At 44.6% G+C, this 27862-nt stretch overlaps 2 protein-coding genes across 13 annotated transcripts in view; both read left to right on the forward strand.

The window, feature by feature from the left end:
• The window catches only part of ABLIM1 (actin binding LIM protein 1), a 324990-nt gene that overhangs the window by 148151 nt on the left and 148977 nt on the right, over positions 1–27862 (forward strand). For 11 of the 12 annotated variants that reach the window (XM_057531560.1, XM_057531563.1, XM_057531561.1 and 8 more), the window contains exon 2: positions 18100–18234. In XM_057531560.1, coding sequence (XP_057387543.1) covers positions 18100–18234 — 135 coding nt within the window. Of the gene's footprint in view, positions 1–6496; positions 6514–18099; positions 18235–27862 lie in introns of those variants that run through there. The other variant, XM_057531564.1, reaches the window with a different exon arrangement.
• Positions 16287–17512, forward strand: LOC130705077 (phosphoglycerate mutase 1). The gene has a single exon (XM_057531566.1). The coding sequence runs from the start codon at positions 16390–16392 to the stop codon at positions 17152–17154; it is 765 nt and encodes a 254-aa protein (XP_057387549.1). The 5' UTR covers positions 16287–16389; the 3' UTR covers positions 17155–17512.

Raw genomic sequence — 27862 nt, forward strand, 5'->3', positions numbered from 1 at the left:
TACAAGAAAGGGGCTCTATTCGCAGATTGCACTGCAGGTTCTAGTCGAACGATGATTACATTCTCAAAGTGTAAGCACTGACCACAGTTAACTGAAAATGTGGTTTAGCCACATTAGTAAGAACAAGATATTAATAAGTAGTGACTGAGTTGGTAGGAGAATGTAGCAATAAGAACAGCAGTAAGAATTTCTTAAGACTAAGAAACAGAGCGATGAAGACCAGGAAAAACACCGAAAGTTGAACGCATCTGCTTGTGGTGAGCACAGAGGAGTGAGGGTGGGGAGGCAGGAGGAGAGGTGAGGCAGGCTGTTGCCATCGTGCATGGTAAGTATATGTGTTTTTTATGCATATAAGCCTTTTTAGTTTCTTAAACTTTGATAAAAATTAAAGCATATGGGAGAAAACCCATACTACCCTCTTCATATCTTTATTGTCAGGATTCATTTCAATGACATAACTTGTATAAAAAGCTCAAAAACGTTGCTCGAAGGTCCGTTGATCTGTAAAGTTTATTTAAATAGCAGGGTAGGTGCACAACCCAGAGCCAAAGGGAATGACCCAAGATCCCTTGCAGAGAAAATAAAATGAAAATGTAGGCGATGAGAATAATTAAATTTGTAGCTGGCTGGAGAAGCAGTCAAACTGCCTTCGGCTGGGATTTTCAGGAGAGACAGGTTCAGAGCCTGAACTTGTGAAACCCTTCCCTGTATGTGTTCATCTCTTTCTCATTTGTCTCTTGTGGTACAGTTGTTCCATTTACCTTGGTAACTTTGTATGATTATCCCCGAAGCCTTCGGGATGTTATAGGTTTGCCTGGAAACATAGCATTTATGAGCGGGAGCTCTGCAGCCAGACTGCCTGGGTTAAAATCCCAGCTCCACTGTTACTAATTGTGTGACCTCAGGCAAGTCACTTAACCCCGCCTGTGCCTCAGTTTCCTCATCAGAAAATAAGGACATCAGTTGTACCAACTTCACAGGGTTGTTGTGAGGGTTGAATCAATACCTATAAGGCATTTAAAATAACCTAGCAAGAGCTCAGTATTTGTTTGCTTTTGCAGCTATTGTTATCAGTGTACCTCTGGACTGAGTAAAATTGGTGGGACAACGTTTTCATCGGGATGGAGTTCAGTGATCAGATTAGTTTCAGCACCCGGGCAAGTAAACAGAGCTAGACAGGTGAGCTAAGGAGCCGCCCATTTCTGCTGGCCAGTCTCTTCCCAGTTCACCTCAAGCAGAGCAAGACCTTGTAAACTTCTGTCATGCCACCCTGCTCCGGGACCACGCGAGTGGCTTCCTGTGGCCAATCATTCCTACTGTCCTGTGATAGAATGTCACCAAGGAGCTCTACTGGCTGGATTCTTGAAGCCCACGTCCCCTGGGCAAGCAAGCTGGTGATACGAGTTCATCTTTCTGCTGTGGAATGAAACGAGATGGCTGATAATGATTTGGTGCAGGAACATGTGGACCTTATAAGAATGGTTGTTTTAAAATGTTGGAGGCCGGAAGCCAGGTGTGCCCAGGATTCTTGCCGAGGAAACTGTCCGCCCACTCTGCAGCAGCCCCTGCTGGCTTCTTCCCATCATTGTGTCATGTCCTGCTCTGGGAACACTGCGTTTCGATTTTCCAAGGCTCTGGTGACACCTCCGCTCCTGGCCCCGGGTCAGTTCAGCTGGAAGTGGTACTTCTTTGTGCGGTTCTCATTCAGAGAGAAGCTTAGCCAGAGTTGATTTGAAACTGGTCCTCCAGTAAGCTCGTTCCTTCAGCTTTTGTTTTTTTTCTGAGTCAGAAATTTAAGCAGGGCTTCCCTGGTGGCGCAGTGGTTGAGAATCTGCCTGCCGATGCAGGGGACACGGATTCGAGCCCTGGTCTGGGAGGATCCCACACGCCACAGAGTGACTAGGCCTGTGAGCCACAATTGCTGAGCCTGCGCGTCTGGAGCCTGTGCTCCGCAACAAGAGAGGCCACGATAGTGAGAGGCCCGCGCACCGCGATGAAGAGTGGCCCCCACTTGCCGCAACTAGAGAAAGCCCTAGCACAGAAACGAAGACCCAACATAGCCATAAATTAATTAATTAATTAATTTTTTAAAAATCTCATTTAAAAAAAAAAGAAATTTAAGCAAGTCTTAGTCATTATGTCATTAGTTGAGTTTATTGACATCATCAAAATTACCTAATTGGTACATCCGATTGGTGACCCCAAGGCATTTAATCAACTTTCAGTTTCACCCAAAGGCTGTTACTATGGAAAAGAGACAGGAAATCAGGCTAGTGTTAAGTGAATTAACACACTGAACATACATCTACAGAGCATAGACCTTGTGCCAGGAACTGTGCTAGACCCTGGGAATACAGTGGCAGTAACCTTGTAGTAAAGAAGACAGAAAAGAAGGAAACAGAATATTTAGATGGTGGTAAGTGTAAAGCAAGTAAACAGAGATGGGGGTAGCAGGGAAGCAGGGAAACCGAGTTGACTTGGGTGGTCCCGGGAGAGCTCTCAGACGGTTGATGTGAGAGCTGCTTTAGGGTGACACCAGAAGAGGAGGAGCCAGCCTTGCAAATACCAGGGGGATGAACCTTCTGGAAAGGAAGGGGCATGTGGAGATCTTGAAGCATCAGGAACTGGAGCTTGGGAGCCATGTGGAGAGGACATGAGAACAGACCAGGGAGGTGGGCGGGCTCTGTGGGCTACCATAGGGCGCCTTGGATAATGTGGCAGAAGCTACTTAGAGGCCTTAGTTGGTGGTATGATCTGCTCAAATAATGCCCTTAAAAGATCATTCTGTTTGCTCTGTAGTAAAGAGATTGAACATGAGTCAAAAGCCCACACTATTTGAAGTGTGCATTCTTCCCAACTGTCCCCTAAACCCCTCCTAGCACCCTACTTTTTGAGGGACCAGTTACTCAGAGGCATATCCTCTTGTTTCTAATTTTCTGGCAAATCTCCAGTGTTAACATACCTCTGGGCAAGTCGTGTTTGTGAAACCTCCCACATGAGACGTGAACTGGGTCTGATGGTGTCTCATCCAGTTTTTTTTTTCTTCTGATGGGCTCTTTTTCACGAGGGCTGCAGAAATGAAGTGATAATGAGGACATCTTTCAGGTTGGGATGTGTTGGTGAAAAACAAACATATACCTTAGTGCGGAGGATTCCATGCATTAGTAAGGTGTGAGATGTGTAGAGGGAAATCCCCGTGTGTGTGTATACAGTTGTTCCTTCTGATTGCTCTGCGGATGTTGAGAAGCTGAGACTAAGGGACACTAGTCAAACCTGCTACTTAAAATCGATAGAGACAGAAAATAGATTAGTGGTTGCCCAGGGCTGAGCAGGGGAGGGATGGGGGCGTGACTGCTAATGGGTATGGGGTCTCTCTTGGAGGTGATAAAAATGTAAAAAATACCAGAATTACTACTTGTGGTGATGGTCACACAATTCTGTGAATATACCTACCAACATTGAATTGTATACTTTAAATGGGTAAGTTTTAGGATGTGTGAACTATATGCTGATAAAACAAAATCTGCTCTTTAGCGTCTTATGGGTTAAACTGAAATGATGACACCGAAAACTGTAAGATTCATTGGGTGCACTGAACATTCACTGGGTGTTACCCAGCAGAAGAGCAGGTGTCCATTGCTAAAAGTCACAGAAGATAGCAGAGCTGGAAATTCAATGTATTTGTGTTTCAGGTGGAGCACATGGTCATTTATTTATGATCAAGGACCTTAAACTACAGTTCACCGTATCCCCACACTGAAACACCATGGGAACCATCGTGGCTTCCATTTGGTGAACACTCATTATCTGTCTGGAAAAGTGCTGAGCACGTTACATACGTTTATCCTTGTAAGTGTCAGAATAGGTTTTATCCCCATTTTACAGAAGAGGAAATTGAGGCTTAGGGAAGAAAAGTAACTTGTTTCATGATCACAAAGCTAAGAGGAGTGGAGCCCGGATTTGCACCAGGTCTGTCTGACCAGTGTCAGGACTGTGCCCATCTCACCACTGGAGGGGACCCCTCGCTGAAAGCCATCATGTCATTGTGCGTGGCTCCCAATTTGCCTGCACTGTGAGCTGAAAAATAGTCCTAACTCAGCTCCTGAGAAATAGGCCAACTGGGACTTCCCTGGTGGCGCAGTGGTTAAGAATCTGCCTGCCAATGCAGGGAACATGGGTTTGAGCCCTAGTCCGGGAAGATCCCACATGCCGTGGAGCAACTAAGCCCGTGTGCCACAACTACTGAGCCTGCACTCTAGAGCCTGTGAGCCACAACTACTGAGGCCCACGTGCTGCAACTACTGAAGCCCATGTGCCTAGAGCCCGTGCTCTGCAACAGAGAAGCCACCGCAATGGGAAGCCCGCGCACCACAACGAAGAGTAACCCCCGCTCGCCACAACTAGAGAAAGTCTGCACGCAGCAACGAAGACCCAACGCAGCCAAAAATAAATAAAAATAAAAATAAAAAAATTTATTAAAAAAAAAAAAAAGAAATAGGCCAACTATACTCTGATTATATCACTCGTCTCAAGACCTCCACCTGGGGGAGATAAGGAACCTTTAGAGTCTGTTCCTTAGCTTGTCCTTCAAGGATGCACAGGTCAAACTTTGTTCACTGTCTTCTATTCCATGTTGCCCTTTGCGCACTGTGTGCTTCAGCCAAACCAGGTGTCCTGACGGTCCCCAGATATACCCCATCCCACCCCTCCATCATCTAAGATGCCTTCCTCTTCTTCCTCCTCATTTAAATCCTGCCCTCCTACCCCGCCTTAAAGGCCCAGCTGGAAGGATGCTTCCTTCTTGAAAATTTTTTTGGTTTCTCTCTCCTCATTTTACACTTTTTATTTCAGCACACGATTCACTCTCTACCTTTTATTCCCATTCATATTCCTTCTCTCTCTTTCTCTCTCTCTCTCTCTCTCTCCATCTCTCTCTATCTCCTTATCTGTCTGTTTATCCTTTCCTCCACCTTCTTCCATCTAACCTACCCCATAAAAGTGTAAACTCTTTGAGGGCAGGATCTGGGACTTACACAAATGTCACAGGAGAAACGCTGCCGCTTTCGCCTTCCGTTGCTCTTGCCCACGAAGCCTCTGGGTCAGAGGGCTGCCCGACTAACCGTAGCTCTCCCACCTCCAGGCCCTGGCTCATGCTGTCCCTGCTCCCTGAACCATCCTCCCCTTGTCACCATTTACATTCTGCCCATACCACGGTCTCAAATCCCACTCCTTCCTCCCTGGAACTCTCTCCAGCTATTCGTCCCAACCTACTGCATGCTTCTCCCTGCAGAAGTCCTAGCATATCGTCTGTGCCTCTCCTACAGTCTTAAACCTCCCAGGACAGCTCCCAAGTGGTTTTTTTTTTTTTTAATATATTTTATTTTATTTATTTATTTATTTATTTTTGGCTGTGTTGGGTCTTCGGTTCGTGCGAGGGCTTTCTCCAGTTGCGGCAAGCGAGGGCCACTCTTCATCGCGGTGCGGGGACCGCTCTTCATCGCGGTGCGCGGGCCTTTCTCTATCGCGGCCCCTCCCGTCGCGGGGCACAGGCTCCAGACGCGCAGGCTCAGCAATTGTGGCTCACGGGCCCAGCTGCTCCGTGGCATGTGGGATCTTCCCAGACCAGGGCTCGAACCCGTGTCCCCTGGAGTAGCAGGCAGATTCTCAACCACTGCGCCACCAGGGAAGCCCCCAAGTGGTTTTGTCTCAGCACTGACCAGCTCCCCAGGGAGGGCCTCCTGTGTGCTGTGCCCAGAACTGGGGAGGGCACGGGAGGTGTGTCTCCGGAGTTCCCCATAGAGCCTGGAACAACACAGGACACACAGAGGCTCTTATGTGGTCAGTATTTGTTGACTCTTGTTGATAAGAAGTTATTTCCCAAGCCTTGGAAGGTTGCATTTAGGAGTTTTAATGGAGACATTTATGTAATGTCTCTGTCCTCTTCCCCCACCGGTCGCATGTTGAACTTCAAACATATTTTTTCTTTTCCAGTGATAGACTTCACTAAGTCTGAACTTTGCTAAACTTTAGGAAATAATCTCTTTTCTCCCACTCCAGCAGATGAATCCCTGAAGTTAAATGAGAGAATGATCGAACCACCCAGGGTCAGGCTCTCTGTCGCCCGGATGACTAGGAAAATACCTGGCAAGGTGACAAGTATAGATTATGTGTGCTTGCCTTTTCCTGCAAAGGTAACACGGGGCAGAGTTATGTCATACAGAAAGCTTGAACAAGCCAGAACTGAAGTTCTGAAAGGAGCCTAAATACCTAAAGTGTAGTTCCAGCGTTTGTAAGATCATGTCTGATTCTGCACGTTGGATACTGTGAATTCAAGTCCTTTGCTTTCATCTTCCCCATAGGCCTGCGGACGCTGGAGAGACCCAGGGGAAGGTGACCGTGCGTGTTTATTCACAGAGTGCAAGTGGGAGGGCCACTTCAGAAAGGGTTCAAAGTCTTGTTTCTGAAATTTACGACCACCTGAATTAAAAGCCTCATGTTGCTGTTTACCAACAGGTGACCTCGGGCACAGGGGTGTGCTAGTAAATGTGTCACAGCCGTCTCTGGGAGTGGGCACAGGGCAAAGCCCTGATTTGTAAAGTTTGCCGATTTCCGTGGGGTAAATACCCGCCCCGTGGCTGATTTCAGGCTCCTAAGGTGAAGTCGCTGAGCGCACAGTTGGGCAGAGCTGCGCAAGGCCAGCTCTCCGCAGCAGGCAGGAGCCCGACCAGCTCACCACTCTTGGGGGGAAGGTCCTTAACATTGCTAATGCTCAGTGAGGTCAATCTGAGGTTGATGGGATCGAGGGAGATATTATATTTGAACACCTTTTGTAAATTGTGAAGTACCATATGCATATTAACAATTGTCATTAGTTTGTCTTAAATGCTATTTTTAACTAGTTAGTAATTCCCAGTGTGTCCTGGGCAGTAAGTAGAAGCAGAGGAAAAAAAAAAAAAAAGGCAAAGACAGCTGGGAAGCTTCCTGTGCTGTTATCAGACTTCAGTGTGTACCTCACAGGGACACTACAATCAACATCTTGGTTTCTTGTGTTTTTTAAACCCCCCTCATGTGTCTGGATTTGGAATTAGGGGGGAGGAGGCAGTGGCGGTGCCACCAGGCCTAAGTGAAGCCCCATCTCAGGGCCCTCGGCCTGAATGCTGTTAGACTGTGACCCTCTCTCTTGCTGGTCTGCCAGCAGGGTTCAGGCCGAAGCCACAGCCCAAGTCTTTGACTTGATCCATTTCTAAGTAGAATTGCTGGGGCAGGGACAATTTGAGATCCCTGGGTGACTTTCAAAGGCTGTGTCACATTTCAGACGGTATTTTTGTTACACTTTAGAAATTCCTGCTCATCGGGGTTAGTGACGGTCTCCCAACATTCACGTGACTCGGGCATCTGTGTGCCAGGCCGGTGCTGTGGGCGCTCGCCCACGAGGAGGTGACCTCGTGTTGTCCCCACTTCAACCTGTGAGGCATTCTTAGCCCTTCTTTTTTTTTAAATAAATTTATTTATTTATTTATTATTTATTTTTGGCCGTGTTTGGTCTTCGTTGCTGCGCACGGGCTTTTCTCTAGTTGCGGTGTGCGTGCTTCTCATTGTGGTGGCTTCTCTCGTTGTGGAGCACAGGCTTTAGGCACGCGGGCTTCAGTAGTTGCGGCACATGGGCTCAGTAGTTGTGGCTCACAGGCTCAGTAGTTGTGGCTCACGGGCTTAGCTGCTCCGCGGCATGTGGGATCTTCCCGGACCAGGAATCGAACCCGTGTCCCCTGCATTGGCAGGCGGATTCTTAACCACCGCACCACCAGGGAAGTCCCTCTTAGCCCTTCTGTATGGTCTCGGGGAAATGGAGGCTCGTGTCAGGAGAGGCAGGACTAGGAGTCAGGTCTCCTCCAGGGTCCTTTCGAGTTACTGTTCGGGAGGAGCGGTGTGGCTTTCTACCAATGACTGTGCTCCAAAGTTAAATGACTAAGTGCTGTCAGAGAAGGGCTAGGGGAGGCCAAAGAAGGGAGTGGTCTCAGTGAGTCATCTCAACCAAACGGTGTGTCAAGGGAGACACTCTTTTAGAAGCAGGAGGAGAAGACACCGAACTGATGGTAAATCCCTTTCTAAGATTAACCTTCATACCCAGAAGGCAGGTGTAGCACACACAGCAGGGCAAAAGAATCATATGATTTACACGGAGGAAATTTCCTGGCTGAAGTATTATAATCCTAGTACCTCTTTGCCTTGGGGGAATCAGATTAACTGCAGTAAAGCCTGGGCTGTTGCTATAATCAGGATCCCAGCTGACCCATTGGTGACGGTGTCTTTTATGTTTGGAGGAATAGCAGAGACAGACTGCGTTGCCTCAGAAAAGGCAAATTAGGTATTGGGATCTGTTACAAGCGGAAAGCCACCAGTGGCAGGACGCTAGAACAGAGCCGTCCTACTGCCCGCCGGGAGTGTTTGTGCCAAGGCGGCCATGTGCTTTGTGCCAAGCGGTAATCCTGACCACCAGACTAACATGGTATAAGGAAATTAGGTCATGGAAGCCAATGCAAGGGAAGGGTCATTTTGGACAACTACTGACATGGTAACAGTGGGTAGCTGCCCGTAACTACCACTTGCCACAGCAGGAAATGGACTTTTAGGTAAACTGCAAATTACACACTCTGTGCATTTATTTAAACTCCTGAGTTGCTCGATTCCTAGGCTCAATACTAGTACCATTCGAGCATAAAGAAAGGGAGGAGGAGGTGGAGAGAAGCGGTGGAAGCGCGGGAGAACACATCTCTGTGATGTGTGTTTACAATTAAATGGGAACTAATGGGGTAGAAGCATAGAAAGCTTTCTCAGTAGTGAAGCAGTCTCTCTGAAATGTAGACTCCCAGGATAATAGGATTCCTGTCTTTAGACAGAAGCCAAACTTACCAGCAGAAAATCATTTTGTGATTGCAAATCCAGACCAGTCCTAACCAGACAGTTTTCCAACCCAGGCCTCTGCTCAGGGTGGAGGCTGGATGTATTCCCTTGCTCTATTACCCTTCCCCTGTAGGTGTTCTTTCCCCAAATATTGCCGCAGCCTGGAATAACTTCTTTTATATTTGAAGTGTTATTTCCCATCTGCTTATTTACTAGCAGGTGATACCTTTGGGATGATGATGCAGCTGGGCGTTCACTGCTTCTGAGCTGTGTAATCAGAATTTAGTACATTGCACTAGCTTGGTTTCCTTCTATGCTGCATAATACTTTCCTGTGGAAATCCCCTACCCAGTGCTTCTGAGTGTGGGCTTTGGAGTCAGACGACTTCCTAGTTGTGTAATCTTTTTTTTTTTAACTTTTTATTTTATATTGGAGTATAGTTGATTAACAATGTTGTGATAGTTTCAGGTGTACAGCAAAGTGATTCAGTTATATATATACATGTATCTGTTCTTTTTCAAATTCTTTTCCCATTTGTTACATAATATTGAGCAGAGTTCCCTGTGTTATATGGTAGGTCCTTGTTGGTTATCCATTTTAAATATAGCAGTGTGTACATGTCAATCCCAAACTCTCTAACTATCCCTTCCCCCCACCCTTCCCACCTGATAACCATAAGTTCATTCTCTAAGTCTGTGAGTCTGTTTCTGTTTCGTAAATAAGTCTTGAACAAGGTATTTGACTCCTAGCCTTGGTGTCTTCCTCTGCACAACAGGAATAATAAAACAGCACCCCCGAAAGGCAGTTGTGATGATTATCTGTGATTGCGAGTGTAAATCAGTTAACACAGGGCCTAGAACATAGTAAGTGTTCAATACACTGTACTTGTTACAATAATAGAATGGTGTTACAGAGTTACATACTGAGATGTCATAAGTTCAAGAATCTGTAGCTTCATATGGGAGATGCTCCAATAGTGGTATTGGCTGGTAACTGTATTTTCCCTGATCCAAAAATTGAACTGAGAAGTACAGAGAGAACAACTCAGATTATTTGAAATCAAAAGTATCCCAGAAACCTGGAGGAATTGACCATTGAGCTTGCAGTTTTGTAGGGTCAGGATTGATGCGCTGTGAAACAAAAGCAAAATAAACACAAAACAAGAGAAAATTAAGTGCTGGGTGACAGTGCAGGTATTTAGTGCTTTAGGACTTGGAGGAGAATGAAATATTTTATTAATATAAGCTACAGTGAGAGCTTCAGAGAAGCTTCAGATGACTGACCAGGCAGTGGTCAGGAGGCCTCACTAAAGGGAGCTTTGTATATTTATATGAATGGACAGCAGAGGATTTTAGTGTCTATCTTTGGGGTTGGCCTGCCAGAGTTCAAAACCACTCAGCACAGTGAGAAATACTCAGCAATGTAGTTTCTTCTTAAATATCTAAATAGTTATTGTGGGTCATGTTATTGAAGATCTCTGAAATGAGACCAAGAACTTTAGACTTGATGGATTGGGACTGAGAGAGATAATGGAAGTTATTTTGTTTTTATTTTAATAGACTTTATTTTTTAGAGCAGTCTTAGATTTAAAGAAAATTCAAGAAGATAGTACAGAGAGTTTCCGTATACTAGTTTTCCATATGAGTAGCATCTTACATTAATATAATTCTTTTGTTATAGTTAATGAACCAAAACTGACACGTTGTTAACTTAAGTCTATACTTTGTGTGTATTTTCTTGGTTTTATCTGATGTCTTTTTTCTGTTCTGGGATCCCATCCAGGATACCACACTGCATTTAGTCATCATATCATTTTAGGCTCCTCTTGGCTGTGACAATATGACTTTCCTCCTTGTTTTTGATGATCTTGATGATTTTGAAGAGTACTGGTCTGGCACTTTGGGGATTTTCTCATGATTAGACTAGGATTATGAGGTTTGGGGGGAAGGAAGGTCACAGGGGCAAAGTACTAGTTTTCATCACATCATATCAAAGGTACATACTATCAACACGACCTGTTGATGTTGACCTTGAGCACCTGGGTGAGGTAGTGCTTGTCAGATCTGTCCACTGTAAAGTTTCTCTCCCACTCCCCCTTCCATACTGTCCCCTCTGGAAGGAGGTCACCAAGCACAGCCCAAACTTAAGGAGTGGGGAGTGATGCCCCACTCCTTTGAGTTGCCTATTCTTCTCACGTCACATTGAAGAAGAAAGAGCCAGGGAGCAGGGAACTCTCAGCAATCTGAGAAAAAGGGGTTGGAGACTGGATGCATGTGGTGAGAGAAGGGATGACTAAGGGATGTGAGAGTGGACAGAATTTCGTGGGAGATGAAAGAGAGGGTGGGATCAGGATGACTGCAAGGCTCCAAGCGTCAGTGATTAGGGGATCGTTTGGGTGTAAAGAGCACTGCATTGGGGGCTTCCCTGGTGGCGCAGTGGTTGAGAATCCGCCTGCCAATGCAGGGGACATGGGTTCGAGCCCTGGTCCGGGAAGATCCCACATGCCACGGAGCAACTAAGCCCGTGCGCTACAACTACTGAGCCTGCGCATCTGGAGCCTGTGCTCCGCAACAAGAGAGGCCGCGACAGTGAGAGGCCCGCGCACCGCGATGAAGAGTGGCCCCCGCTTGCCGCAACTGGAGAAAGCCCTCGCCATTGGTTTATTGCCAACTCTCTATTTCATGGCTGTGTCACCTTGGGTTTGTCACTTTGTTCCTCTGAGTCTCAGTTTGCCCATCTGTAAAACGTGCTTGACAGTTTCTGCTCTTCCTACCTTGTTGGGCTCTCATGAGAGTAACATGAGATAATGCAGATGGAAGGGCTTTGAAAGCCATCAAGCCTGTGTGGTTTCAAAGGCTGGTGAAGGGAGTGACGGTGCTAATGACAAGGAAGAGTACTTGGGAGGGGGATTTCTTACCTGGGAGATTCTGAATAATTCAGATAACCCGGGGCAAGTTATAACTCATACTGAGGATGCTGTCATAGGCTCGTGATAGTCACCTGCTAAGGAGATTTTTATTTCAAATACGCTTTCTCAGATATTCTGATTCTGCTGGTCTAGTTCCATGGTCTGTCCCCCAGAAGGAAAGAACTTGGGTAAGACGAGGCTGGTTCTGGAATATTAGGAGGAGCTCCACCAAATCTTTTCAGCTTTCCTCTTACAGCCTTTAATGTCCTCTGCTTGGGGGCACTGAAGGTAACAGGTTTCCTTAATGATCTCAAACCACCCCCTACCCCCACCCCCGCCACACACAGTCTCATCGCCTGCGATCTCTAATAGGCATTTCCAAAGTAACACATCCAAAATGGAACTTTGGTTCTGTTCTATGCTGGCGTCTCAGGGATGAGGCTCACCTGCTTTGCTTGACTGTGAAAGGCAGTGTGAAACTCCTCGGTTAGCCTTGCAATAGCCTGTTTTAACTGAGTCTCCAGAATCCCTCCAAACTGGATATTATGCAGTGGACGAATCCCTTTACCTTTTCAGGCCAATAAATTCTTGGCTCTTCATATACATTTCCCTGCTATTCAGGAGATATGCGACCACGCTTTTGGTTTCTCATCGTATTATTCTTATTTTAGCAACAAACTGATGAGCCATGGAAGATTTTAACCATGTCTGCCCAAATTCCGGGGTAAATCACTGACTACTTGGTACAGCAGAAGACATTTGGGAAGCCCGAGTGCTGAGTGTACCTCTGCCAATAATTTGCTGCTGACTTTGGGCACAAGGAATGTAAGCTCTCTGCTCCTCATTTTCCCTATCAGTAGAATATGGAGGGACCACCCAGGCTCTGAAGGATGGAGCAATCAAGTAAAAATTAGCAACAGAGCTAGTTGGCAAATAAGAGGAGTACGGAATTAATGTCATCTTTTATGTTGCAAGTGGCTCCGCATATTTCAAAAATGTAGGCTTGAGCCAAAGACTATACATTTGGTATTAACCAAACTGCCAAAGGAAGTTATGTAAAAGAGACCCCTTTATTGATCTTCAAAAAGCGGAGAGGTTCTTTTGTCTATACGGATTTGAGTTGGGATGAAATAAATACTGAGTCTCTTTTGGTCTTTGGATTCTGTCCTCTAACAAGCAGAGCCCATTTCTTCACAAGTAGCTGGTTCTGATAAGTGTCTGCCTAGGCTGATGTATGATGGAAAGGCAAGGAGACGTGATGTAGTCTCTGCTCCTCTCTGGGTGAAAATAGAGGTCATCCCTGGGCATGGAGGGTTTCGCAGTGTAATATATATTTCCAAAGGGAAACGCTTGCAAAATGCAGGTGCTGGTCCCAATTCTGACCTTCGTGGCTGGTGCCAGCATGTGCATTGGCAGCTGCGCTGAGGCGAAGGGAAGAGCCACGAAGTGAAATGATATTTTCCTTCCCTCATCATTACTCAGCGTAGCTGGCTTGCTTAGCTGTAAGAAATTCAAGTGTCAAGAGAAGCTGCAGTGCACTTTCTCATCCAAAAATGCCTTCTCCCTCACAGTCAAGAGATCCACTGTGTTCTAATATTGCTTCTGAGTTGGATGGTCTTGTGGGTTACTTTTTTTTCACTCTAACCCTTCTCTGTAACTTGCCTAACAGTATTGTCTGAAGTCTAAGGGGACAATAGTTCTTAAACTGTAGTATGCATAAGAATCACCTGAGGGCTTCCCTGGTGGCGCAGCGGTTGAGAGTCCACCTGCCGATGGAGGGGACACGGGTTCGAGCCCTGGTCTGGGAAGATCCCACATGCCGCGGAGCAGCTGGGCCCGTGAGCCACAACTACGGAGCCTGCGTGTCTGGAGCCTGTGCTCCGCAACAAGAGAGGCCGCAATAGTGAGAGGCCCGCGCACAGCGATGAAGAGGGGCCCCCGCTTGCCGCAACTAGAGAAAAGCCCTCGCACAGAAACGAAGACCCAACACAGCCAAAAATAAATAAATTAATTAATTATTTAAATTAAAAAAAAAAAAAAGAATCACCTGAGGAGCTTAGGAAAATAATAGGTCCCCGACTCACACCCTTAGTTCAGTGGGCTGAGGAATCTGCATATTTAATACATGGCACAGGGAGTTCTGATACAGGGCGTCAGCAGAGCCACCTCGAGGGTTACCATCTGGGTGCCACGCTCAGCTAGCAATGTATTACTGTACACCGTGTATAAGCCTTTATAAACCAAGTCCTAGTTGCTGCTTTTAGAACAGCCCTTGAGCCTGGCTAAATAAATTATTGCCTGACTTAACAACAATCATCGCTGGACTTATAATAACTTCTGATTTCTAAATTTCTGGTTTAGACAAGAGGCGCATGAGCCTGGGAGTCAGAAAGCCCTGGGTGTAGATCTCTGAGCCTGCACTTACTGTTACTTGAGCAGGCTGCTCAGCTTCTCTGAGGCTCGATTTCCTCATCTGTCAAGTGGGAACAGTATTCCCCACCTCACTGAGGAAGGGGTGGTGAGGATGAAATAAAATGACTTATATGCAAGCACCTAGCACCGTGCCTGGCACTTAGCAGACAGATGCTCAGTAAATATTATTTTCCTCCATTCTTATAGGAAGCAGGAAGTTGAAACCAACAAACGAAAAACCTTACATAAAGCAGATATTGTTAAGGGAGACTTTTTTTTTTAATGCCCAGGTGAATAGATTTTTGGCCTTGTTACACATCATTTTAAAAGTCAGTGGTTGTTTAGAGATCTTGGAAGGAAGCCCCTTCTTAATTCCTTTAGATAGTACTGACTTCTGTTGTGAATACAGGTTTCCAAGAGAGATTCCAGCAGGCAGATAAGGAAATGCAGGGGTATCACGATGTTCATACCTTTGCCGAACATTTTGGGGTCCATAGCAGAGATTTCAGGTCAGGAGTTTAACCCGAAACTACACCTGCTCCTGGTCTAAATCTCACAAGGAGAACCTTGTTTCTGAGAATTTAACTAGTAATGGATTAATTGGACTGTCTTATTCAAACTCTTTCCAGGAGAAATGAGAACATTACAGTGGTCTGAGGGAAACAATGCACTATTATACTCGTGGTATACAGAGAGCTCCTTGCTGTGAGGTGCTTTCTAAATTCAATTTCAGCAATACCTGCCCACACCCCCCTCCCCCGGTCCAACCTGGTTTTACCGTTTGAAAAAAGAAATCATCTTTGTTCTTTGTGTTGGTTGATTAATTTTAGGTTCACTGTTCTTATGCCATATCACACTCATGTAGGTACTTATGTAATACATTTCTGTATATCACACGGTTCCTCCTTCTGAGGACCCAAATCAGAAAAGGAATTTAATAGCAAAAAACGCCTTGCTGCATTCTCTGGCTGGACAAGCTGCAGGTTCAATGAAGATCCTTGGGTAGCGTCAAGTCACAGGTGTCCTCTTGCTGCCTACTCTCTTGGTCCTTTGTAAAAGGAGCCTGTAATCCTATTCCTGGGGCACGGCAGTCACAATAACTTCTATTCTCTGAAGGCCACACTCTGGAAACTGAGAGAATAATCCCTGTAAGCCCCATCATATGATTTTAGAGCCTGGAAAGATCTTCGAAATCCGCTGATCCAATTCCCTTTGTTTTACAGGAGAGGAAACTGAAGTTCAGAGAAATCCACGTAGTTACTAATTTATTTATTTATTTATTTTATTGATTGATTGATTGATTGATTTTTGGCTGTGTTGGGTCTTCGTTTCTGTGCGAGGGCTTTCTCTAGTTGCGGCGAGCGGGGGTCACTCTCCATCGCGGTGCGCGGGCCTCTCACTATGGCGGCCTCTCTTGTTGCGGAGCACAGGCTCCAGACGCGCAGGCTCAGTAGTTGTGGCTCACGGGCCTAGTTGCTCCGCGGCATGTGGGATCTTCCCAGACCAGGGCTCGAACCCGTGTCCCCTGCATTGACAGGCAGATTCTCAACCGCTGCACCACCAGGGAAGCCCCTAATTTATTTTTTTAAAGGACTGCCTGCAGTGTGTGTATCAGGAGCTGTGCACACAATAGGAGGCTCGTAATAGACATCCAACGGGTTGAGTTGCCAAACGAGGATCAGGAATGACTCTCTGGAGACGAGGAACTAGCCAGTGCCTGCTAACTAAGAAGGAAATAAATGTTAACTGAGCCCCTTTGGTGCACGAGTGTTCTGCTGTGTTCAGAGGAGCTGGGGAAAGAAGGAGGAGTAAAAACGGGGAGAAACAAAATATGAACTTTAATAAACGGTCCTCATTGTCAAGGAACTTACAGTCTGCAGTGAACTCCTGGCTGGAAAGCACTTTCTAAATCAAGATAAGGACATGCCGGCCGCATGCGCCCTGGCGTCCTGGAGGGCGCCCCCTCCCCCTGGCGGCTGCAGCGCCCGCAGGGGGCGCATGCGTACACCCGGCGGGCGGAGGGCGGCCCCGAGCCAGTGGAAAGATTTGGCCGAGCAAGTGAGCGGGAACCGGCCGGTGGAGCGCGAGCGCGTAGGCGCGGCCGGGGTAGGGCCGCGACTCCGGAATCTCGGTAAGACCCAGTCTGCGCCGCACCCCGAGCCGCAGCCATGGCCGCCTACAAGCTGGTGCTGATCCGGCACGGCGAGAGCGCGTGGAACCTGGAGAATCGCTTCAGCGGCTGGTACGACGCCGACCTGAGCCCGGCCGGGCACGAGGAGGCGAAGCGCGGTGGGCAGGCGCTGCGAGATGCTGGCTATGAGTTTGACATCTGCTTCACCTCAGTGCAGAAGAGAGCAATTCGGACCCTCTGGACAGTGCTGGATGCCATTGACCAAATGTGGCTGCCAGTGGTGAGGACTTGGCGCCTTAATGAGCGACACTATGGGGGTCTGACTGGCCTCAATAAGGCAGAAACTGCTGCCAAGCACGGTGAGGCCCAGGTAAAGATCTGGAGGCGCTCCTATGATGTCCCACCACCTCCGATGGAGCCTGACCATCCCTTCTACAGCAACATCAGTAAGGATCGTAGGTATGCAGACCTCACTGAAGATCAGCTGCCCTCCTGTGAGAGTCTGAAGGACACTATTGCCAGAGCTCTGCCCTTTTGGAATGAAGAAATAGTTCCCCAGATCAAGGAGGGGAAACGAGTACTGATTGCAGCCCATGGCAACAGCCTTCGGGGCATTGTCAAGCACCTGGAGGGTCTCTCCGAGGAGGCTATCATGGAGCTGAACCTGCCGACTGGCATTCCCATTGTCTATGAATTGGACAAGAACTTGAAGCCCATCAAGCCAATGCAGTTCCTGGGTGATGAAGAGACCGTGCGTAAAGCCATGGAGGCTGTGGCTGCCCAGGGCAAGGCCAAGAAGTGAGGTCGAGCAGCAGATTACTTTCCCAGGGATTACCCTTCCTCCCAAGCCCATCCATTCCTCTGCACCTCTCCCCTGCACACGTCACACTGATGACATCTGTAGGCATCTTAAGCTGTAGCTGCAGATGGGGAGCAGTGGCTCCCAATTCCATTTTAGCCATTTTATCTCTTGTACCCACTCCCTTCATACAGTCTAGTCAGAATGGCACCTCTGGGGCATGGTTCTCAGTCCAAGCCAAGGGAAGACTTATCCAAGAGCGTTGAGAGGTAGTAACTGGGGCGGGGCGTTGCTAGTGGTTTGTTTATTACTAAGGACCTGCTTGAGTAGAGGATAGGGAGGAACCATGCCAAGGTGTGACCAATGAGGAGAAGCAAGAGAGCATATTTGTGTTCCCAGAGGCTAGCTGGGCACTGTTCTGTTCAGGTGACTGGCAGCTCTAGTCATTCCAGTGGAAGATGAATGTAACCTGCATGGTGATTCAATCAAACACTTTCTCCCTGACTCCAAAAGATTGGGATCAATCCTGAATGTTTATGTGTTGCATTTACTTTTACAAAAGAAAAATTTATATATATATATAAATAAATTTAAAAAAAAAAAAAAAGATAAGGACATGCCGCACAATATTGAACCAAATAAGATCATATACTTAATGATCCAATTACATAGTCCTGGAGAAGTTTGGGAGGAAGAGACAAGACTTCTGGCTGCCAGAGGAACAAGCCCAGTGTTTTCCCCACCGGACTGTTAAAGCCACAACTCTCTTATTGATCTGTGTGTCCCCGTAATTATGACATGGGGGCAGAGGCTCCACTGGTGCTTATTGAATCAATATGTGGCTCATTTGATACAAAAATTATGGGTATATTTATGCGTGCCCACAATGACTCCTTTTGTAGGAATGCTTTCTATACTCACATGGATCTTTTGTTGTTTTTCTTCCAGTGGCCCACCCTCAGGACCCTCACCACCCATCAGAGAAGCCTGTCATTCACTGCCATAAATGTGGGGAGCCGTGCAAGGGTGAAGTGCTTCGGGTCCAGACCAAACATTTCCACATCAAATGTTTCACCTGCAAAGGTACAGAGCCTCCAGCTTCCTGGCTGTGTGCCGTGTCCTTGCCTTGGAGGCTGCCGCATCCCCTTAACGCCACACCAGTTCACCAGATGATAAATGAATGTGCTCCCAGACCCTGGAATTGCTCACCTTCCCTAATTTGGGAATGGATTCAACTTAAGGGGGAGACTGAGCTCCCCCCGCCCCCAAGACCAGCCGTACACTGTCTTTGGGTGTTCACTGAGGTTCCTGATCCTAGGAGGGGAGACTAATTGTGGAAGAGCAATGAAAATGGAGTTTTGTGTTTTGTTTTGTTTTGTTTTTCTTTTTGGCTATGCCATGCGGCATATGGGGTCTTAGTTCCCCAACCAGGGATCAAACCCGTGACCCCTGCCATGGAAACATGGAGTCTTAACCACTGGACTGCCAGGGAAGTCCCAAGTTTATATTTCTTTTTCAAAAAATTTTTTTATTTTATTGAAGTATAGTTGATTTACAATGTTGCGTTAGTTTCTAGTGTACAGCAAAGTGATTCAGTTATACATATATTTACGTATTCTTTTTCATATTCTTTTCCATTCTGGTTTGTCACAGGCTGTTGAATGTGGTTCCCTGTGCTATACTGTAGGACCTTGCTGTTTATCTGTACTTTACATTTCTTTTTCCCTGAGATGAGGGACTCCTACTTCAAAGTAACCATGTCCCAAAGCCATTTTTTAAAGGAGGACTGGAAAACTTTAAGATTGGGGTGCTAAGTCACTGGCTTCTGTGCGTGCGCATGTGTGTGTGTGTGTGTGTGTTGAGAAGTGAGAATTAAGCAAGAGCACTTGGAAGGCCTCCAAGCAGGAAAATACTTCCCATTTAAGAAGTGACCCATTTGTGGTTGATTTCCATTAACAAGCCCCCCTTTTTGGGTGTGCAACTCTTGGCATCTATGTATGAAATGTGCTGTCCTGTTATTCTGGAGCCAGGGCCTGGCCAAGTGGCCAAGGAAGAAGAAAGTAGTTTCTGTGTGTTTATTTGAGAAGTATGTTACTTGAGCTAAGGGCATGTCTGGATAGCTCAGGCTGGGGTTCAGTGATGTTGGAAGAGGTGGAGGAGGGGCAAGACTCTGGGCCTGCCCTATAGCTTTACTCTGAGCTCTGCACGTGGTACCCACCCTCATTCCTGGAAACCATGTTTCATTTTGAGCCTCTTAGGCTACAAAGGGTCAGCATTGCCATCTTAACCAGCTGTCCCCGGGGTCTCTCAAATAGGCTCCAGGCTGCCTAGAGACCCTCAAATACATGATCAAAGGTGGCGGGCCAAAGCTTTTCTGGAGTCCACAGCTGTTTCTTTCACTGAGTGTAACCTTTTCAGGAAAAAGAGCACTAGCATATAGCTCGGGTAAAAAGGTGGAGGGGAAGGAAGGGCATGAGTTTAGCTCCCATTGAGCGTGACAGAGGTGACAAAGGCTATAATGCGCATCATAGAGGGAGAGAGTCTTTAATCCTCCTGGAAATCCCTATGAGCAAGTACGATAAATCCCCAGTTTTCAGACGACCCAAGTTGGTTATCAGGAAACATCAAGGTCACACCCAGGGAACTGACTGTGTCCACACTCTGTGTGCCTTAAGTCCTGCCACTGCCGCTAAAGCAGCTCTATGGTCTCAGGCAAGTGACCTCTCTGTGGCTCTGTGTCCTTATCTGTAAAAGAAAGAGACTAGACCACGTGATATTTAAATCACCCCAGGTCTGAAGTTTGCCAGTTCTATATACACATAACCATATTTTTATATAATACAGAACCCAGAGGTACTGAATTAGAGCCTTTTAGGTAGCATGTCAGAAAAAAATATAACTTCTCCTTACATCCAGATTGGCTAACTTGGAGTCAGGCATTATATTTTGTTTTATTTTTTGCTCATAGATTTCCTGAGACATGGCTTAAGGAGTAGATTTGGTATGAAATAAACAGAAAAAAGTAAACAAGGGCAGCCCTGTATGTAGTTTATATTTCTAGTTGAAAGTACAAAGTGTTAGTCTCCGGGTAGTCACTGTTCAACACATCAAGATATTAGAAGACACATTCGTTTATCCCCCGGGAGGTAGAAGTTTCCATGCTTTTCTTCTAGTTTAAATCGAAGGACTGAATGTAAGTTATTTATGTTGGAAAGTTGTACCATATGTACTTTGTTTCATGCTATCAATGTGTTCCTGAAAAGTTGAATTTTTTTTATAAATTACATCATATTTTGAGAACACGTCATTCATAGGAATTATTTTTGGTTTAAACAAAACTTTACTAAAATAAATGTCATCAGTTCTGGTAAATTTGTATTTTCCCATACTTTATCTGTCAAGTCTACTGTCTTATGTCTCCAACTTACTGGGGTCACCCTTTTTTTTTACTATCCAAAGAAAGTGTTTAAGCTCCCCATGTCTTATACTCTAGCAAGTTTATGCCTTTTCCCCAAGATTCTAGAGTAGTGTTGTCCAGTAGAAACATGATGCAAGCCACATACATGATTCTGAATTTTCTAATAGCTATATTAAAAAGGTATAACGGGACAGGTGCAGTTAACTTTCATAATATATTTTTTATTTTTCCTTACAGACCCAAAATAGTATCATTTCAACACGTAATTAAAATAAAAATTATTGAGATATTTGACATTCTTTTTTTTTCATGCTAGTTTACAGTGCATCTCAATTTGGACTAGTCAGTCACATTTCAACTGTTCAATAGCCACAGGTAGTCAGTAGCTATAGTATTGGACAACACAGTTCTAGAGATTCCTCGAGGTTTACATTCTTGTGGTCCCCTCTTGCTCTAAATTCTTGCCACTCCCAAATTCTTGGTCTCCCCTTTATGAGTGCTGTGCCTTTAGCATGGCTTCACCCCATACTGAACACCATTTCTCTTCGTCCTTTTCCCAAAGTACCACTTCACAAAGCAGCTGTTTTCAGCAGAGTTTACTGAATGTCTGAGATAATGGAGGGAGTTATAGCACAGAATAGACAACTGCCTAGCATTCTCAGGCTTTCTCTTTCCTTCCTTCCTTCCTTCCTCACTCCCTCCCTCCCTCGCCCCTTTCTTTCTTTCTTTCCTTCCTTCCTTCTTTCTATTAACTAGAAAAGTCTATTAATAGACTTTACTTTTTAGAGCAATTTTACATTTACAGGAAAATTGAGCAGAAAGTACAGATGAGGGCCATTTCTCATACTTATTCAGAACCTCATCTGCTACCATCTTCGTAGGGCGTCCTCTCTCTACAAAGACCCTTCTCCCCTCCATCCCAGGGACCCCAACTTCCTTCTCCCTCATTGTCAGCTCAGGAGTCTAAATTACCTTAGGGTCTCTACGTTTTATAAGCTCATTAGGAGTGTTTCCCAGAGGAAACAGAAATCTTCTCCTTGAAGAATGCTGTCTTCCTCCTAACCCAAGTGGCCCAGACTGCAGCTAAGTCTTAAAACAACAGTTTTGTTTTCTTTCTGTTACATCTAAAGCAGAGGTGTCATTTTTACACAAATAACAAGTGTTGGCGAGGATGTGGAGAAAAGGGAACCCTCGTGCAGTGTTGGTGGGAATGTAAATTGGTGTAGCCACTATGGAGAACAGTATGGAGATTCCTCAAAAAATTAAATATAGAACTACCATATGATTAAACTATTCCACTTCTGGGTATTTATCCAAAAAAATATGAAGACACTAATTCAAAATGATATATGCACCCCTATGTTCATTGCAGTATTATTTACAATAGCCAAGATATGGAAGCAACCTAAGTGCCCATCAGTAGATGACTGGATAAAGAAGATGTGATATACAATGGATATTACCCAATCACAGAAAAAGAATAAAATCTTGCCATCTGCAAAAGAATAAATGAATGGATCTAGAGGGTATTATGCTAAGTGAAATAAGTCAGACAGCAACAAATACTGTATGATTTCACTTATATGTGTCATCTAAAAAATAGAACAAATGAACAACCATAACAAAACAGAAACAAGAGTCATAGATACAGAGAACAAACAGGTGGATGCCAGAGGGGAGGAGGAAGATGTGGGAGAGAAATAGGTGAGGGAGATTAAGAGGTACAAACTTCCAGCTGCAAAATAAATGAACCACTGGTATGAGATGTACAGCGTGGGGACTACAGTCAATATTTATGTAATACCTTTGTGTGGTGGCAGATTGTAACTAGACTTGTCATGGTGATCATTTTGAAATGTACAGAAATGTTAAATCACTGTGCTGTGTACCAGGAACTAACATAGTATTGCAGGTCAATTATACTTCGAAAACAAACTCACAGAGAAACAGATCAGAACTGTGGTCACCAGAGGCAGAGGTGGGGGGAATTGGATGAAGGTGGTCAAAGGTACAAACTCCCAGTTATAAGATAAATAAGCACTAGAGATGTAATGTACGATGTGATAAATATAATCAACACTGTTTTATGTTACATGTGAAAGTTAAGAGAGTAAAGCTTAAGTTTTCTTCAGAAGGAAAAAAAAATTTTTTTTCTATTTCTTTAATTCTGCATCTGTATGAGATGATGGATGGTCACTAAACTTACTGAGGTCATAATTTCATGATGTATGTGAGCCAAATCATTATGCTATGCATCTTCAACTTATACAGAGCTGTATGTCAGTTATGTCTCAATAAAACTGGAAGGAAAAACAAAATAGAGATGTCATGTTCAGATTGTGAGCTAATGTCCCAGGATGGAGGATTTTGGGTGGAGAGCATTTGCTAAAACAAGCCTGGGCTTTTGGTCAAGACCTGGCTGAGTGCGGGAGGAGGAGCATTCAGGTTCTAACTGCGAGATGAGTCAGGATCTCCGGGTGATTCTCTCCCCTCCCTCCTACCAGCTCTCCTTCATACGTACACCGTGGTGCCAAAGCCTTGTAGTTCTTGAATGGGACCTGAGGGGACTTTCCGCAATTAGAAAGAAAGCCCTAAGATGCAAATACCCGTGGAAGTAAAAAGCAGAGATGAACTCTTTTACTAAGAATGGATTTTGAAAGAGGAGGGACAAAGAGGACACTGAACATCTTACATGAGAGCTAGACAAGTGCGAAGGTGGGAAAGGGTTGCAGTGGAGGAATTAGAGTTCGTAACACAAACTGAAACCCATTAGCAGTCCACGACTTCATAGGTTTAGCTGTAACAGGGTCAGGATTGGTGAGCAGGAATTTTGTTGGTGAACCTATATCACTTCCTGAAATGTCTGATATCTTGGGATCTGATGGTCCAAGAGTTATGTATCCAATTAGTACATGTTAATGGAACACATACTCCATGCAAGATATTATGCTAAATGCTGAGAAAAGAAAGAGCACAGCACGTTTGTGTGCTGACACACATACATGTTTGTGTGTCAGAGAACTCATGGGGTATTTGAAGAGGTATATACATGAGCAACATGTATTATATTGAGTAATAAGTGCTGTGGTGGAGAGAAATATAGGATGTGGACTGGGGGCAGGGAGATAGATGCAGAAGGGGGATAGAATGGTTGTCAGGTGGAAATAATGTAAGGTGGCACCAGCTGTGATAGGGACTCAGGGACAGATTTAAAAGACATTTAAAGTTAAGGTTGCTAGGATTTTATGACTGATTGAATATGAGGAATGAAGAAGGATCCAGGTTTCCAGTTGGACTGCCTGGGTGGACAGATGGTTGCCACCAACTAAGGATATACAGGAACACTGGATAGGCTAGTGCAGGGAGAGAGTTCAGTTTGGGATACATTGAGGCTGAGCCCACATGGTCCATACAGAGTCTCGTAGGCTTAACACTCGAGAGGTACTGGTCTGTGTTGGGAAGAAGGGTTCGAAAGTGTTTGGCATCCAGATAATGGCTGAAGCTCTAGAATTGTGCGTGGAATTCCCCTGGGAAAGGGCAAAAGGCAGGAACTGAATAATAACGATGCCAGCGTCTGAAGGAAGCAGAACCTAATTTCCATTTGTAACCTTGGAAAATGTGCCCATCTGGTAATGAGATGGAGAAAGTGATTTAATTAATGGATAGATTCTATAATTAAAAGAAAAGGAGATCCCCATAGCTTCTGTTATTCTTTATAATAACCCAATGGAAATAAAATATGGCTGCAGGCTTCTGGATGGAGCTATTCTTTATCTTCAGTACTCAGTGGCTTTGTTTTTCATCCTTGCCCATTAGCAGCAACAATCCCACTAACTTAAAAGAGGTTTTTTCTTTTTAATGCTATCCATTCATTCTGATATTGTTCCAGTGATATGATCATTTTTTAATGTAGCACCTTGTCTGCATCAGGATTGTAATACATGCTCTATAAAAGAATAAGAAACCTATTTAAATAGTACAAATTTAATATTTAATAATTACATATTTAATATTTAATTATATTTAAGTTAATTATAATTATATACACAGTTCATCATATACATTGTTGACACATTATATTGTTCATTATAATTATTGTTGTCTATCTTCGGCATTTTTTTTCAGGATAATGCCCTAGATCCAGTTTTCTTCCAGAAAGTTCTAGAGCATTTAGAAACGTTGAGGGACCAGAGGATTGAGAAGGGCTTTCTAGCCAAATGTTCTGTTTTCAGTGAGCCTTTCCTGGACTATACTGTATAAGATTTCAGCTGCTCCCTATACCATATCTCTTTCTGCTGTATCTTTTTTCCTTAACACTTATCATTATTTAGTATATTTTATTCATGCATCTTTACCCCCTACTAAAGAGTAAGCTCCCCTCGAGGGCAGAGATTTTTGTCTGTTTTGTTTACTACTGTGTACCTGGTACCTAAAACAATGCCCGACGTATTAGGTGCCCAATAAGGGGAAAGCTGACTGAATGAATGAATGACCAGTAACCGTGTATTTCTTTGGCACTTGAATATTTCTAAGTGCTTCTAATGGCATAGCTAGTCAACAAGATTTATTGAGTGCTTACTATGATATATGCCCTCAAATGCTTACTAGACAGCAACATTATCTTTTGAAAAGAACGAGTGTAAGTAAGGCTATCTGTCATTGATTACAGAGCTACACGTCTGCCTGGCAGATGGAACAGATAAGAGAACTTGTGCTGAAGGCTACTGTCAGGCAGCGCTTGGGTGGGATGTTGCTGCTGTTTAGTTCTTTATGCTGGTTTAGCCCCTTAGCTTTCACTTAACCCACTGGATATAACCCACTGCATGTGGGGTATTTTCGGACTCAAGTGGACATTGATAAAGCTCTAGTAAAATGGAAGAAATTTCTTGTATTCCTTAAGTGCTGAGCTCGGGCTTTTAATACCTATTTAGAGAATCTGACTCACTTGGAAATTGATTAAATGGAAGAATTAATCAGGATGCAAGAAAAATAAGTCTGATGCAAATGTGCTCCCTTCTCACAGCAAATCAGAAACCACTTTCATGCCATCTTTTGTTGATAAAAGAATAATCCTGTGTAGTTTATCTTTTGAATCTTGCACCGTGTTAAAGTGTTACCTAGTCAAATAAATATAATTTAGAGTATAAGGTTTTGAATTCCAAAGTGAAATAGGATAAAGGCTCAGAACTTCTCCAAAATACGCTGCTTAACAATTTTGACTCTTGTTGGGAGATAATTATCCATGGGTCTCTTGTGAGCATAGGCGCCTGTAGCTTTTTGTTCTGAATTATCTTTCCAAGGATGTTTGTATAGTGAACATTCTTGGAAGATAGAGATAATGTTTCCCTCTGGAGTAGGGGACGGATTTGTTTGCTGTCTAGTATAATAAAGATAATGTCTGCCTCTAGAACAAAGGTTGGATAGATTTGCTTGCAGCTCATTATGAAAGATTGGGGTTTCCGAAGCTCGGGGTTCCTCAGTGACACAAACCCCCTGCAAGAGCAGCATCCTGGTGACCTGCTTCTCTTGCCTCTGAGAGATTTGGGGGGTCATGGGAAATGGGTAACAAATATGAAGCTCATGTTACTCGCCCTGAGTCATAAAGTCTTTCGCTTCTTAAAAAAAAAAAAAAAAAGTCTTTTGCTTCTGACCCAGGAGTTTCATGTCTTCTGCCAGCATCCATGAAATCAGGGCAGGCTAACTTGTTAGCTTGCAGGTAAAAATCTCAAGTTCTTTATACTTCTTGAGAGCTCTGTTTTGTGTCCATAAAAACTTACTTTTTTGGGAAAGGGAACGCTGAAGTTCACCCAGCTTGATCAAAGAACACATTTTCTAAGAAGATGATTTGTACAACAAAGGTTATGGGAGTGTTTATATCATAGAGGAGGGAGGAAAACGGAAATGTTCCTCAAACATTTTTAAAGCAAACACTGAACTCATCCTGTTGCTGGTTCTTTTCACGTCCTGACCCTGAACCCTTGGAGTACCCCATGGTCAGACCTCATCTCTATGTCCACTTTCTAGTGACCTCATCTAGTCTCATTGTTTACAAGTACCATCTGTACCCTGACAAATACCAACTCGATTACTCTCCCCTGCAATCCAGACTGGTATCTTCAAAGGCCTTCTCAGCATCTTCGGTAGGCCTCTCAAACCTAATTCCTGGTTACTAGCACCATCCCTACCCCCTAACTTTCTCCTCTAGTCTTTTAATTTCAGCAGTTGTCAAGACCTTCCTCCCAGTTGCTCAGGCTAAAACGTTGGAGTCATTTTCACTCCTCTTTTTCTTTCACATGAAGCAAGTATTCCACCAACAAATCCCGTTGGCCCTATCTTCATAGTGTATACAAAATCTGACCATTTACACTATCCCAAAGATAATGATCCTGCTCCAAGCTGCCATCATGTTTTGCCTGGATTAATAATGGTATTGGGTCTCCCTGCTTCTGCCGTTGTCCCCCTTCCCCAGATTATTCTTAATGCAGTAGCCAAGGTGATCCTTAAAAATAAAGCCAGATCCTGTCACCTTTCCAAAGAATTCCCACATCCTTCAGAATGAAAGCCAAAGACCTTAATTTGACCTTCAGGGCCCCTTCTCACTGTTACTCCCAGTCCTCATGTCCCACCACTTTCTCTCTGGCTCCCTCTGCCAAGCTACACTGACCTGTTTGATTGCTCTTAAACAAACCAAGCATTGAAGAGCCTCAGGACCTTTGTACTTACTGCTCCTTTTGCTTGACAAGCTTTTTATCCAGATATGTGCCTGGCGCCCTCCATCATTTCCTTTGGGTCTCTTCTCAAATGACACTTATCAATGAGATCATCTTTGACACCATCTTATATGGAGAGATGTATATATGTGTATCTGTGTGTGTTTACGTATATATGTATTTATATACGATTTAAGTTATGTATGGTTTGTTGGTTGCCTGTCTCCCCCTGCAAGAATGTAGGCACCAACCGGGTTTGTACAGCAGTCCTTAGGAAAAAACCTAGCTTACATTAGGCACTCAATAATAATTGCTGAATGAATGAATGAAACGTTTATCATTGATTGATACTAATTACAGATTATTATTTCCAAATTATTAAATCCAGGTCACCCCAGGCTTGATTTCAATCAATGTCTTCTTAAGTGTGGGAAGGAGAAAATTATTTTTGTAGTTCCCAGATACAGCATTTCTCACACAGGGAAAAAATATTCTCTCTTCAATATTTTTTTCAACCCTTCTAATTTCATGAAGCAGAAGATCTTTATAACAAAGAGAGAATAGCTGTCAGGCCCAGGGCCTT

This window comes from Balaenoptera acutorostrata, chromosome 16 (assembly GCF_949987535.1).
Source record: "Balaenoptera acutorostrata chromosome 16, mBalAcu1.1, whole genome shotgun sequence".
Classification (NCBI taxonomy): Eukaryota; Metazoa; Chordata; class Mammalia; order Artiodactyla; family Balaenopteridae; genus Balaenoptera; species Balaenoptera acutorostrata.